The following is a 15,155-nucleotide window of genomic DNA, read 5'->3' on the forward strand; positions in this document are numbered from 1 at the left end:
AATATATCCCTACTAACTTAATTCTTGTAGAAAAATTCAACTTTTTGAAAACCATTTTTGTAAGCCGTAAAATTTTTCTCTTTTCACAAATAAAGTTTTCATTATGTACATTCTGAAGTAAATACTGAAACACCTATAAAAAAATTAATTTTTACTTCTATTTAGGAATAATTATAAGAATACAACACTTATTGAAGTGACAAAACTTTTTTCTGGGGAAATAGGTCATCAGTTAATTCTCTAATCTGAAGTTAACTCCATTCTTTTCTGTCTCTTTTCTTGGCTAATCTTTTGACCTCAATATTTACTACATTCTCATCTTCAATGATATATTTTACAGATATATGACTCACAAAACAAATGCAATATACATGTTTTATTTCATAATGTACTATGGTATAGAGCTTGAGTAATCCAGTATATTTTTGAGAGGATTTTTAAAATAAAAAGAAAATATTGCCTCCAGAAATATTATGCTTTATGTAGTGAGACCTGCATCCTAACAGCCATAGGGCAAGATGCTTGTGACACTTCCAATCGCCACACCAACCCCCCGTTGCTAGCCCTGATTGGCTTTAACAGAAGTAGTGAGACCTGCAGAAAAAATGCTACAAACACTTTTAAAATTTCTATATTCATTTACAAATCAAAGAAAACTTTAAAATGAACTTTAAAAACCTGACAGCTAACCAATAAGACATGTGAAAAATTGAATTATAAATTATCTTAAAAAGTGTTAACCATAAAGGTTTTAAGTTTTCTTAGTACAAAAACTATATGAACAAACTTAAAGCACAGTTTCAGGAAAAAATTGTCGAATCATACAACCATTTCCCAATTTTTGGAAAACATTTTAAATTCTGTAAATAACAAAAAGATTTAATTTTCAATTTTCTGTGACTTTCAGTAAATCATTCAATTTAGTTCTATATTTTTTACCGATGAAAAACATAATAGCTATGATATCAGAGGAGCTGTTTACAAATGGATAGTCAAACATACCAGTCATACCAACTGCAAACAAGTAGTTGAAATTTCATTTTTTGATAATAAGCATGTAAAATTGAGGTCCTCACTTCAACAAACAAGTAGAATGTGGAGCGGCTAGGCAAGTGTTCTTGGTTCATTTCTTTTTTTATTGTTTATTAATGACTTCCCTCAAATTTTGAAAAATCTTAATTTTGATGCACTCATTGTTAACATTTATACAGATGAGAGAATTGATGTATATCTGAATACAGTTACTTAAAATGAAATGGAAATTGCACAAAAGTAGTTCAAAAAGTTTTTCACTGGATGGATTGTAACCACCAAAACAAAATATAAATAAAACTGTTGCATCAGGCTTGTGAGGTACACATAACATTGTTAATTGCATGGATAGAATTTCCATTAATGATAATAATTGTATTTCTGTTACTCATAAAGTGTACATCATTTTTGGGTGTTTTATTAGAAGACAAGTTCTTCTGGGATGATTTTGTTTGTGGCAAAATTAAACTGTACTATTTTGTTGTGAAGTGTATTAGTAAAATGCTAAGATTGTCATTATGATTAAATATTTATTATGACTACATGTATTCTTGCATAAAGTATAGGGTGGTGCACAAAATGATCCAACATTTGTTTTGGCAATAATTGTTTAGATTAATAATTATTATGTGTTTTATGTTGGCACAAGTGGCAACAGTTCATGAATATTAGTTTCTTCTTTTTCTGAGTGCGCTGTTTCTGTATCATTCCAAGATGGCTGACAAAGGAGAACTGACTGTTCAACAGCGCGTAAAAACTGTGTTGGTTATAAATTAAACGAAAAGTATGGTGCTTACACAAAGACGGTGTCATGCACATTTTCAAACTCTGTGCCATTTAAACTGTGTCCTCATTTAAACAGTAGGTAGACTTTACAAAAAATTTAACAGTGATGGTTTAGTATTTGAAAGTAAGTGTGAACGGCGTGGAGTATTCATTCTCCACAAAATTTTGAACTATCATAACAGCGTTGTTGAGGAGCCTGGACAAATCAACAAGAAAAGCAGCATCACAACTTAGGATTTCTAGACAATCTGTGAACCAAATTTTAAAAATTGATTTGCATTTGTATCCATACAAAATAACAGTGCTGCCAAAATTAACAATTGACAACAAACATCAAAGAATGGCATTCACTGAATGGACTGAGAACCAAGATGTATTGTTGAACAATGTTTGGTTTTGAGATGAGGCACATTTTTACCTAGACGAGGTTGTTAATAAACAAAATGTGCATTTTTGGACTTCCAACAATCCACATATGCTTCATGAAAAGGTGTTATCACACTCCAAGAATTATGGTATGAGCCGCTATGTCAAGTTGTGGGGTAATAGGGCCATTCTTTTTTGAACACACAGTGAACAGTGAACGTTATCTAAACATGGTGCGTAATAATTTTGTTCCTCAGCTTTCTGCAAAAGGGTTTCAACTAGAAAATGAGTGGTTCATGCAGGATGGAGCCAAACCACACACAGCTAATGTTGTTTTAGACTTTCTGCAGGAAACTTTTAACACAAATGTCATTTCAAACAGATTTCCTAATTGTTTTGTGTGTGAACAGAACTGGCCCCCGAACAATCCTGATTTTTAATTCATGTGATTATTGTTTTCTTTGGGGATTGCTGAAAAAAAAAATGATTTTCCCTAAACATCCTTATACAGTGATGGAACTGTGAGTACTGATCATTGAGAGATTCAATGAGATAACAGAGGATAATATGTGTCATCGAGTTATTAATAACAGGAGTTCATGATGAAGAAGTTACTAGATGTGATGGTGATCAAACTAAGCATGTGATAAGCAGAACATAATCTCCACATGTTGTTAATTTATGGTAACAAAAGTAAAAGTGGATTTGCTGGTATGCATGAATACTAGGAAAATTATCCAGATTGAAGAGTACCGGATCGTAAAACATTAGAGGGTTTGAAGAGGCAAGTTCAAGAAACAGACATGCTTAAACCACAGATTCGATGCTGGTAAACGTTTTATGAGAAATGCCAACGCTGAAGAGGCAATATTAAATGCGGTACAATTATCTCCTACCTCAACCATCAGAAGGTTGTCACATTGCTTTCATGTTTTACAATCAAGTGTGTGGCAAACGTTACAGAAGCAGCAATTATACGCCCTCCATACTTACGCATGTATAAAAATTATTACCACCTGATTTTTATAAACGAATAAAATTCTATCGATGGTTAATTAGAATATGTGAACATCATTTTGATTTCTTAAGTAATATTCTAATAACTGATGAATCCTGTTTTACAACAGATGGTATAGTGAATTATCGAAACACTCGCACTTGGGCAGAAGAAAATCCCCTTTACACTTTTTTTTAATAATTTTTACAAAAACCACGAAGTATATATATTTTTTAAATCTATTTTTTATTCATTTTTTCTGTTATTGATAGGTTTTATATTTATTTTCATTTACATTATGTTGTTCAAACATTGATAAATTTTTTTTTTTTTAATCATATCATTTTTCCAATTCAGTTTGTGTGTTTTGTTTCTAATAGAAGCTGAATTTCTCAAATTTGTGTTTAATTTTAATAGACATTATTTACATTAATTTTGTTTATTAAGTAGCTACATAGTAAAACATATTATGTACATTAAATACATATTACAAAACATATAAAACACATACTACATTAACCAGTAAGAGATTTAAAAAAAATCAATTTAAGATAACATTATTAACACACATTTAACATTTTACATAAATCATTTATTGAAATAATCTCCTGATATTAAACCAATAACAGCCACACACATACATGTATTCATTTGTATATGTCTACGTATTCATAATGCTTTAATTAGTGAAATACTTCTAACTTAGGAGTGACTTATCTTAATACAAAAATTAACATAAAAAAATAATACAAACAAAAAATAATTATAATAAAAAAAGAAGTTAAAAGTTAATAATTACAAAATGTTTTTAGCAACAATAAAAAATCTTACGTGGAAACTGTTACGTAACATCAATTATATTATATAACTTTAATTAAAAAAGAGCTACTTAAAAATATAAAATTTTTAACAATTAACTTTTTAAAGTACTATAAATTTCTTTTTTCAGCAATTTTTTACCTGTAATATTTTCAACTTTATCAATTCTCTTAAAACAGTAACCTTGGAAATAAAACCTGATTCATATACATATAAATATTGACAACTTTCGTAATTTCCATCATTTTTTCAATTTCTATCTGCCTTTATTAGATTCATCTTACATAGAGCTCATTATATTACAAAATAATAAAATCAAACATTGAATAACATTATCCATGAATTTAACAATTCATTCAGGAAAGTAAGAAATAGAATAAATTTTTACAGCAAAATATTTACAATTAATTATGCCAAAACGTTTTTCTTTATTCTTGACAACTATCATAATATTATATAAATTTTATTGAAATTAATCTTTTTAAGATTCATATTTTTCCTCTGTACTGTTAAATTATATATAAATTCTATTAAACTAAACCATCTAGTAAAGAATATTGAGATAAGACATATATTACCAAAATATTACCATGAAAAAACATTTGCAGGATCCCGCAAAAGTACTTTTATGATCTAAATAATTCAATCAAACCAAATTATTGTAATCATGACTGGGGATGCGGGATACTGTGAAAGTACTTTCATTGTAAAATTTAGCTAATATATGTCTTACCTCAATATTATGTATTAACAGAATTTAAATATAATTTAATAGTACAGAAGAAAAATAAGAATATCTTAAAAATAATTAATTTCACTTAAATATATATATATATATATATATATATATATATATATATATATCACAAATTTCTCCGGGGACTTTCATAACCTATTTTACTTGTGAAAATAATGGAAAAAAATTATACAAACATATATCCTAAAATACGTAGTTTGCGACTTACAGGTAGTAAAAAATTTCACTCCGATTTTAGGTATCTTGGGGCAACGAGGTCGTACTGAAATTTTAGGATACTAATTAAGAGGCAAAATTAGTGATTTCCTATGGTTTTTGATTTGAAATTGGAATTTCAATCTATGGCATTTTGATAGTTAATAAGTTTTAGAAAAAACCAAAGAGTACATGATTATTGTTTTTAAATCTTTATTTTATTAATTTTTTCCGTTACTTATGAGTTTCTATTTGTTTTCATTTATATTATGTTGTTCAAACATTGAAGAAAACTGTTCTGTTTAAAATCGTAACACTTTTCCGATCTAGTTAGTATCTTGTTTATAATTGAAGCTGAACTTTTCAAATTTGTGTTTAATTTAAATAGATATTATTTACATTAATTTTCCCAAAACTAATTTCTCTACAAAGTTAACTAGAAATTTTTATTTGCTTATCGGTAAATCAACAAAGTTATTTTATTACAAACCTTAAAAAGTGCATTTTCTGACAAAACGTTTTTGCGTTTCATACCATTTTTCTTAAAGCCTAGGCATAGGCATAACGATAGTTGGGCAGTGTGGGAGCTTGCCCCTTCCCAGCTCATTTAGACAAATTAAAAATGATAAGTCAATATCAATGGATTATAACAGTATTGCACAGTAAGAAAGCATGTTTGAATCATGGCAGGAGCCATGATTCAAACATTGAACTCTCTGGTGAGAGCTCTGGTTGAGAGCTCAAACATTGAGCTCTCTGGTGAACGAGTGGGGAACTGGGTGTTCAAGGTCTGGATGGTCTATGGTAAAACTCGAAGATTATAGAATGTTCGACGTTGGATTTAGCGGGAAAGTTCTAATACCTTCTGTTCCCTATTTAAGTGCTTCAATCAGTGCGAGTGAGTCAGTTAATTGAGCTGACACATTTAAACAACTTATTATTTTAATTATTAAGGGTTTTTATATTTTTAATTTCATATGGTGTTTAATTGATTTACTTAAAAAAACACCATTTAAATCATTTCAATGACAATCCTGTCTCCCTTTAATATTTGTGTGACATTAGATTCACAGTAATTTTATGTTTCTGCAAGATTATAATATTAATAGCATTTTCAATACTTTTTTCTCAAACGTACAATAAATATAAATTGTATTGCATTAATGTATTCTATAAATTACAATTTTCACCATCTTGTCCACCCTTTTAACCCAAAGATAATAAGGAATCAAAGTATAATATTAGTAAAGAAACTTGATAATGATTAATGGAATAGATATTGTCACAAATATCTTGTTCACATCAGCTACGCAACCAGGTAATGTTGGTTGACCTGAATTAGAAAACCATACAGAAAAATGGATATATGAAATCTAACTCAACAGCTTTTTCAGTATTAAACTTTATAGTTTTGAAACCATATGCAATATAATTATGAATAAATAAACAACACTTAAAATAATTAAATCACAACATCAATCAACTACAAAGATGGTGAATTAGAATTAATTTTTGTTATTCAGGCTGATGCTTTTTTTCCTTAAAGCATAAATAACACAAGTTTGCTAAAATAAAATATCAATTTATATTAAAATCTGTATTTTAATAAACTGACCTATTAACAATAGAGCATTTTAATTTTATTTCAGCATATAAATCCCCCACAAAAAGACCTTGTAACCTTCTTTTTTTTTTATACCTATTAAAAATGTTATGGTGAATGATAAATAAATGTTTTTTTTAATATTTTGTAAATTATAATTACACTGTAGTTATTTATTTTGTATCTTTAAGTTTTAATAATAAATATCAAATCTTATGATATAGTAAAAGCTATAGGAAGGTAAAAATTATAGTATAATGGATAGAGGGGAAAAATAAAAAATTGCAGAACAATGGAAAGAGTAATTGGAATGGTTGTATAGAGGTGAAATTCAAATTTTAACAACAGAAAAGGAATCAGTACTACCAAAAGAAATGGGGGAATCGATAATGGAAAAAGAGTTCACACAGGTACTACACGAATTGAGGGATGGAAAGATGCAAGGAATGGACAACATACCAGCACTCCTGAAGAGGACTGGCGACAGAATGAAAAAAGAATTATGTAAGCTAGTCTGTAACATTTATGAAAAAAGAAGCTCTAAAAGTAGGTAAATTAACTGATGACAAACATATAATTGGCATTCAAAAATGTGACGAAAAAACTGCTGCTGTTTGTGGAATATAAAGAACAGAGGTTCAAAAACTCAGAACAGAAAAAAATCCATGATTCTTCAATCATCTCAAACGTATTCTTTCAGCATACCAAAAAAGTATAAACAACGTTTGAAACCTGTCAGTGGAACGTACAGTTTTGATCTAGCTGTAGTTGAAAGAACAGTTAATGAATTTCATTCAAAGAAGAATGAATTACCTACTTTAAAAAATAGAAGGCAAGAACTTCAGTAATCTATTGATTACAAAGGCAGTGAATCAACTTTAGCTGTTATTTTGAAAGCGTTAAGTTTCAAATTGTGTAAAACTGAAAATAACAAACAATTTTTAATTGAGAAATCTGATATCGGGTGGAAGATAATTGAATATTTGCAGGCAATGGCTAAGTACAGGCAAAGCAATGCTACAAGTTTTTATTTGGATGAAACTTAGTTTTGCATTGCTGGACAAATTCATGGTCTGATGGTATTGTTGAGGGACTTCATGTGCCAATCAATAAAGATGACCATTTAATAGTAATTTATGCTGAAGGAGAAATCAGTTTTATTCCAAACGCATTACTAACTTGGAAAGTCAGTTCGAAAAATGGCAACTACCATGACAACATGAATACAGACAATTTCATGAAATGGGGGCGTGAAAAACTGATTCCAAATCTTCCACTAATGTCGTTAGTAGTTGTTGATAATGCCCCTTATCATAATACAGGTATCACCAATAAAGCACCAAATTCTAACGCCAGAAGAAAACATATGACCAATTGGCTGGAGAAAACCCATATTCCGTACAGTTCAAAAATGCTGAAACCACAGTTATATGAATTAGTAAAGTTACATAAAACTAAAGTAAAAATATATCACGCAGATGATCTTTTTAAAAAACATGGAAATCGTGTTCTTAGACTCCCATAGCACCATTCTGATTTGAATCCAATCGAGATGGTATGGTCAGCCGTAAAAAGACATGTGGCGAGTCATAAAACTTTCTTTCACAAATGTTGAAAAATTAACTACGGAGAAAATTAATTACATGAATAAAGATAACTTGGAAACCCTATTGTGAAAAAGTAAAAAATATTGAAAAAGAGGATGAAAAACTGGAACCACTGATAGATGAAATGACAAATCGTTATATTATACGTGTAGACTCTGATAGTAAAAGAGAAAATGAAAGTGACAGTGATAGCAATTCATTTAGCAAGGATGGTGAACTTGCTAGAAGTTTGAATTACATGCGTAAAGAAAATTCAAGAAAACTTTTGTTTATTATTAAAAATTAATAATTTAGTGTAAATAAAGGTTATAAAAGAATTAATTATGTATTATTTATAATTAGTAAATGTACAAGGGTTATTTTTTTTTTAAGGTCCGATCGGTCACGAAACTAAAACCACAGTGAAAATAAAAAAGTTTTTATTTGTAACAAGTACTTACATAGGTACGCTATTTCTCTACATAGTCGCCACTCCGATTTAGACATTTGTCATAGCGTGGTACCAACTTTCCAATACCCTCATCATAGAACGGAGCCGCCTGTATTTTCAGCCATGTTTCTACGCTGGTCTGCAGCTTGATGTCTGTGCCAAAATGTTGTGCTCCTAGCCAGTGTTTCATGTGAACAAAGAGGTGAAAATTGGATGGGGCCAAGTCCGGGCTGTATGGTGGGTGATCAAACATCTCCCAACGAAAACGCTGCAGGAGCTTCTTTGTTACAGCTGCAGGGTGCGGCCAAGCATTGTCATGGAGAAAGACAATGCCTGATGACAACATTCCTCTCCGCTTATTCTGAATTGCCGTTCGTAGGCGTTGAAGAGTCACGCAGTATGAGGCTGCAGTGATGGTCATGCAACGTTCCATGAATTCCACCAAGAGAACTCCATTCCAGTCCCAGAACACAGTAGCCATACACTTTCTGTTGAAGAAGGTTCGCTTGAACTTCTTTGGTTTACTGGGAGAATGAGAATGCATCCACGGTTTGGATTGTTCTTTCGTTCCCTCAGTTTCAAAATGGAAATGGAATGAAATGTCTGTGACAATTCTGTTCAAAAAATCTTCTCCTTCATTATGGTAGCACTGGAGAAACGTTAGGGAGGCATACATTCTCATTGTTTTGTGATGGTCGGACAGCATCTTGGGAACCCATCTCGCACACAGTTTGCGGTACTGAAGTCTCTCACTCACAATGGTGTAGAGAGCTGACCTTGAAATTTCAGGAAACGAATCACTCAATATAGAAATTGTGAACAGACAATTTTCTCGAATTCCCTTATCCACTCGCTCAACAAGATCATCAGTTAACACTTGCTTCCTTCCCTGACCGCCTGCATCTTGAACATCTGTACGTCTTGCTTTAAAGTTCCTGCACCATTGTCGCAGTTTGCTGTCACTCATTTAAGTTCCACTGTACACATTACTTAATCGTCTATGAATTTCAGCTGCATTACACCCCTCAGCCTGAAGAAATTGAATTTCCGCACGCACTTCACACTTGGCAGGAGATGCTATTGTTGTAGACATGTTTAGATGCTAGCTGCGTGTTCAAAACTAAAAACTAAACGAAGTGAGGCGGCGTGATTGAAGCCCATACTAGAGACAAGGTTCATCACTCTACAAGGTAGAGCAAAGGTTCATCCAATTTTTGTGCGGGTTTTTATTTCGCGACCGATCGGACCTTGAAAAAAATAACCATCGTAAATATGAAAGTTATTACTGTATACAATATGACAAGTAATATTACAATTTGATATGTGGAGTTTATGTTTTCATGCCGAGTAGTAATATGCAGTCTGCTCGTGATGTCACAAGCTCATACATTGGCTGGGCCTAATATACATATATATATATATATATATATATATATATAAGAAAAATTATATCAGCAATTTAAATTATTATACTATTAACTACCTTACTTTTTTGTACTATGAAGGTAGACAGTTTACGTGATCAAAATATTAAGTGTGAAAGAAACAATTCTATTTTCCATTTTACAAATGAAAATATTATTTACAAAAATAATATAATTTTCAAATGCACCTATTATCTAAAAATATTTGTAGCATTACTGATGTATACAACTGGAATAAACAATGCAAAAACAAATAAATAACGGATGTGACAATTTGAAAAAATGATAAAACACTAGTACAAATGGAGGTTTTTCTTTAGTTTTTTCTATTGAATGTATTTCTTTCTTTTAATTCTATGTAAATGAATTCATAAGCCTAATTCTTCTATAAAAATAGAAAATTTAATCATATTTCCAATGTTTAAATGTTTGCTTAAATTAAATGTTTTATATTCAATAAATAATTTCACATAATTTGGTTTTAGTTAGCTTACATTGTTTTAAGTCTGGGTAAATATCATTCAAGTAGAGTAGAAAAGAAGAAGTTAACTCTTGCATATTAAAGAAAGTACTTGCATCCCTCAGGAGGACCAGCGAACTATGGACCCTTACTAGATAGGTGGGTGAAGTTTACAAAATTTTATATGTGAACTGACTAGTATTTTCCTTTTTTCATATATATATACTGACTCTTATGGTCATTAGCTATTAACAGCACTCATCAGCATCATTTGACATTTATGTCACCACCACATAAAACATTCCTGCTATACAGCATTATTAAATCTTGACTGGGCAATATGATAATCCATACATGACATTTTTCATACACTAAAAATTTTCAATTCCATATTCTTATTCACCAAGCTTAAAGCTCAAGTGGGAATTAAAAAAGAAAATTGCTTCTGACACCAGTATATTATTACCAACTTACACACTTCAAATTCCATTAGATTTTTCAGTTTCACACCAATCAGAATACAAGGAAATGAGAATAACAAAAAGGGGGATATGAATACTAAGGCACTACATTTTTAAGCGGACTAAAATAGTAATTTACTTAAAACTAATTAATGTTTTTAACTACCTGTGTAATAAATTTTCTGGATTTTATTATTATTAAGAAAAACTATAAAATTTCAATATAAAAGAAATACTTACAATATATTTCATTAGGCTGAAGGTTTTCTAACACCACCCGATGTATATACTCAAATCGTTTAAGCGGGCCTCCATCGACAAATAATTTTTGATAACCAAATGCTGACTTAACCAACCCATTAATTCCATACTCTACAATTGAACTATTTGTTGACTGCTTTGTACTCCAGGTAACAACAATTGAAGACAAATTCTCTAAAATAATAATAATTATTATTAGAAACAAAATTATTAAAAGAAAAGGTTGTTCTCGTTATTAAAAAGAATAAATATCAATAATTAAAAATAAAAATGCTTACATGGAGCTAGTTTACTGGCCACAAATTAAAAAGAAATATGTGAACAATAATTAGCCACATGTAAAATACTTGAAAATTAATCATCCCGAGACCCTGAGTTCGAATCCCAGTCAGGCATGACATTTTCACACACTAGAAAAATTGTTATTCATCTCATCCTCTGAAGCAATACCTAACGGTGGTCCTGGAGGTTAAAAAAAAATCATGCAAAGTAAAAACACCTAATTTAAAAAATTCTCTGATCTATTAGTGTGGTTAGTTACATCTCATTCCTTATTAAAGTAGTTATAAGAAAATGTCCAAGGACATAATAAAATAAAAATAATGACATATACACAGAAACCATCAAGGTAACAAAAATTAGAGTACAATTAAAATCATACCTAATAAGAACCATAACTGGACAAACCTAATCCACGTAAATAAAATACTTTACTTCAACCATATCAACCATAAGTTCACCCTTTTTAGCTTCCTGGTTTAAATATTTTTAAACATTTCAATGAATATACTACATAATGTAAAGCATGTGGAGAAACGTTTATACCTGTTACAATATATGGGATGAAATAAAACTTTTGTAAACAGAAAAACAGTATTGACAATGTTATACGTTTCTCACACTCATCAGAAAACCTACATCTCAACTAACCTTTATACCGGAATATGAATATGAGACTTCCTAACTATGATACATCCACAGTAGACAATACTTGTTAATGTAAAAACTCACCTTATCTGATACATCTAATCTTTCTAATAAGCTACAAACAAGTGATTTGTTCATACATGTTATATTGCTAATTACTGAAACATAATCATGTAAGCTGACAACTATATTAAACAACTCAATTAATATAACACTTAGCACATGTCAATAGCCACACAGACACATTTATGGAAATGTTAAATGAAATGCATAAATAAAATCAAAAACATATCCGCTGGAAAATATGTATAATACCAACATAAATCACTGTACATTTATTCAAAATTCCCAAAAAAAAAAAGCAAACAAGAAAAAAATCTCAAAACAACAGCATACACAATAAATACGCTGACTCAAGAGTATAAAATTTAAACTGCAGTGATTACAGTTAACATTATATTGAACAAACTGGATACACATTCATCAACAAATTTGAAAAAACACAAACACTTTAAATACTCTAATCAATTAACCTTGGCAAATCACAAGGTATAATGCAAAAGAAAAATTCAATACCAACAAATTTTATATCAACAGAAGATGCAAATGTTTTCATTTATCTTGTTAAAGACCTTGAACTTAATATATATGTAAGTAAAATTTACAAACTCATTAAAATTAGCAAAACAATCTGTAATGAAATGAACGAACGCAGAACTGATTAAATACAATCAATAGATCAAATACTGTAGGCAAAATAAACACATATATGGATAAAAGATCTAAATAATGATTTATTTTTTTGCTACGATGCATTTTATTTTCATGATAGATATATTATTACATACCTTACAAAACTACAGGAAAAATTACTTTTGCTTCAGTGGTTTTCTTTAATTCGAGATATGCATTATAATTTGCGTCGTTGATCTGTATGTTTCAGATTATGGATGAACAACAAAAATTACCTAAAGAAAGGTGAAGAATAGTTATGTTAATTAACACAGCAATTTAATCATTAAAATCAAAATTACTGCAACTTCCTAACTAGAAACTTTTACTATCTTGAAGAAAGATTTATTTTTTTCACTTGTTCAGGATGTAATTATTAAAAAAAATAATAAATTAAAAATGAAACCTGTTTCTCTTTTACGAAAACATATTTTAATTTATGCAATGAGGATGCATTTTGGCAACAAAAAATCAAGCAATGAAAATTAAAGGGAATAAAATTGCATACGTTTACACAAATTTAAATTTTAAAGTGATGTTTCTTCCCCAACCTTACATGAATTTCCTTACAGATTGTGCTTTAGAGAAAAAAATCAACATTGATATAAGTACGAGGTTTGTTCAGAAAATAAGCAAACTTTATTTTTTAATCTTTATTATTAATTTTACAGCTTATTGATCCTTGTTCCCTTCAAAGTACTCCCCTCCCCTATTCACACACTTTTCCCGGCGATGTTTCCGCTTCACGAAGCAGTCCTGGATAGCTTCATTTGAGAAATGGCCTTTAAGGTCCATGATGAATTTACTTTAATGTCATCAATAGTCTCAAAACGTCATTCTTTCATTATTGATTTTAATTTCAGAAATAAGAAAAGATTGCAAGGAGCCAGGTCTGGTAAGGAGGGAGGACAGTCATCTGATTTTTGGCACAAAACTGACAAAGCTAAGTGTGCAGGAACATCATCGTGGTGAAGGAACCATGAGTTGTCTCACCACAACTTCGGTCTCTTTTTGCAGATTTTTTCACGTAATCTGCCAGAGGGTCATCTTCAAACGATTAACAACTACTTTTAACCATGAAAACCATTTGTAGCATTGTATACAATCCAGAGCATGGTCTCATAAGCTTGTTTCAAAAGTTGAAATATTTCTGTGAAAGTTTTCACTAGTTTCAAACAAAATTTTATGTTGTATCGTTGTTCCTGTAAATCGCATATTACAAAAATCACTAACAACACTTAATACACGTTGCACTCAAATAACAATAACATGAAAACTAAATGAGGTATCAACAATCCAAGAACATGTAGTTACAGAAGAGGTTGTGTGGTACACAATGGTGCCAACTGCATGACACTAAATATCTCCATTGGCACATAATTCATAATTTAAAATGTTCAGTTATTTTCTGAACAGACCTCGTATATAAATATGATTAATTTTACCAACCTCCATAACTGATATGTACTTGTTCAGGTTGATAAAAATATATAATATCATATGGAGACTGCATATCTCCGACTGTCTTTGTAAGCAAGTCATCAATATCAGCCAGTGTTTTAAATTTTTCATCATCAATAACATTGCATGATATGTAGTCATATGATATAAAAACAATTATGCTAAAATATGCAGTCAATTTAACCATTCTGAAACAAAGAAAATAAAAATAAAAATTACATATGTAGTTGAGAATTTTTATTATTCACAAAAAAGCAATAGTTATGATCTAAAATAACCTGCAAAACAATTTACTAAACTTAAATAATGTATAATTAAATTTAAAAAATGTTAACCTAGTCTACTTTAAACCATTTAGTTTTAAAATTAAGAATTCAAGATTAAATTGAAATATTTAGGGGATTTTACCAAACACAATACTATTATCAAAAGCAAATATCAATATCACACAATAACAATATCATATAGGCTGCCATTCTATCTCCAAGGTGGAACAATAACATAACAGTCTTTCACTGTACAAATCTCACTCAGGACTGGAATTTTTCATCATCATCATCTTAGACCCTTTTAATCCAAGTTTCCTTGGCCTGGGCCTTCTATAAAATTTCTCAATCTGCCTCAATCTATGACCCTTCCATTACTCTCACCACATCCCCTCTCTTGCACACTTCCTATATCACCATATTTATCATTTCATTTTTGGTCTACCCCTTGCTCTTCTACATGTTTCCTTGGAATGCATCATCCTGTTTGAATATAATTTAATTCTATAACAGATAGCTATAAACAATTTTAATGTGGCATACAGTTCAGTTTTAATTTTTGTAATGTATC

General features: G+C 30.2%; 1 protein-coding gene across 1 annotated transcript in view; it reads right to left on the reverse strand.

Moving 5' to 3' along the window:
* Nucleotides 1-15,155, reverse strand: part of LOC142331812 (acid phosphatase type 7) — an 82,803-nt gene that overhangs the window by 63,205 nt on the left and 4,443 nt on the right. Inside the window, exons 2-3 of the mRNA XM_075377942.1 lie at nucleotides 14,307-14,506; nucleotides 11,178-11,372 (exon numbers count right to left, since the gene is read on the reverse strand). Of these exons, the coding sequence (XP_075234057.1) occupies nucleotides 11,178-11,372; nucleotides 14,307-14,505 (394 nt within the window). The 5' untranslated portion in view covers nucleotide 14,506. The remainder of the gene's footprint in view (nucleotides 1-11,177; nucleotides 11,373-14,306; nucleotides 14,507-15,155) is intronic.

The sequence above is a fragment of the Lycorma delicatula genome, chromosome 10, assembly GCF_047948215.1.
Source record: "Lycorma delicatula isolate Av1 chromosome 10, ASM4794821v1, whole genome shotgun sequence".
NCBI classification, from domain to species: Eukaryota; Metazoa; Arthropoda; class Insecta; order Hemiptera; family Fulgoridae; genus Lycorma; species Lycorma delicatula.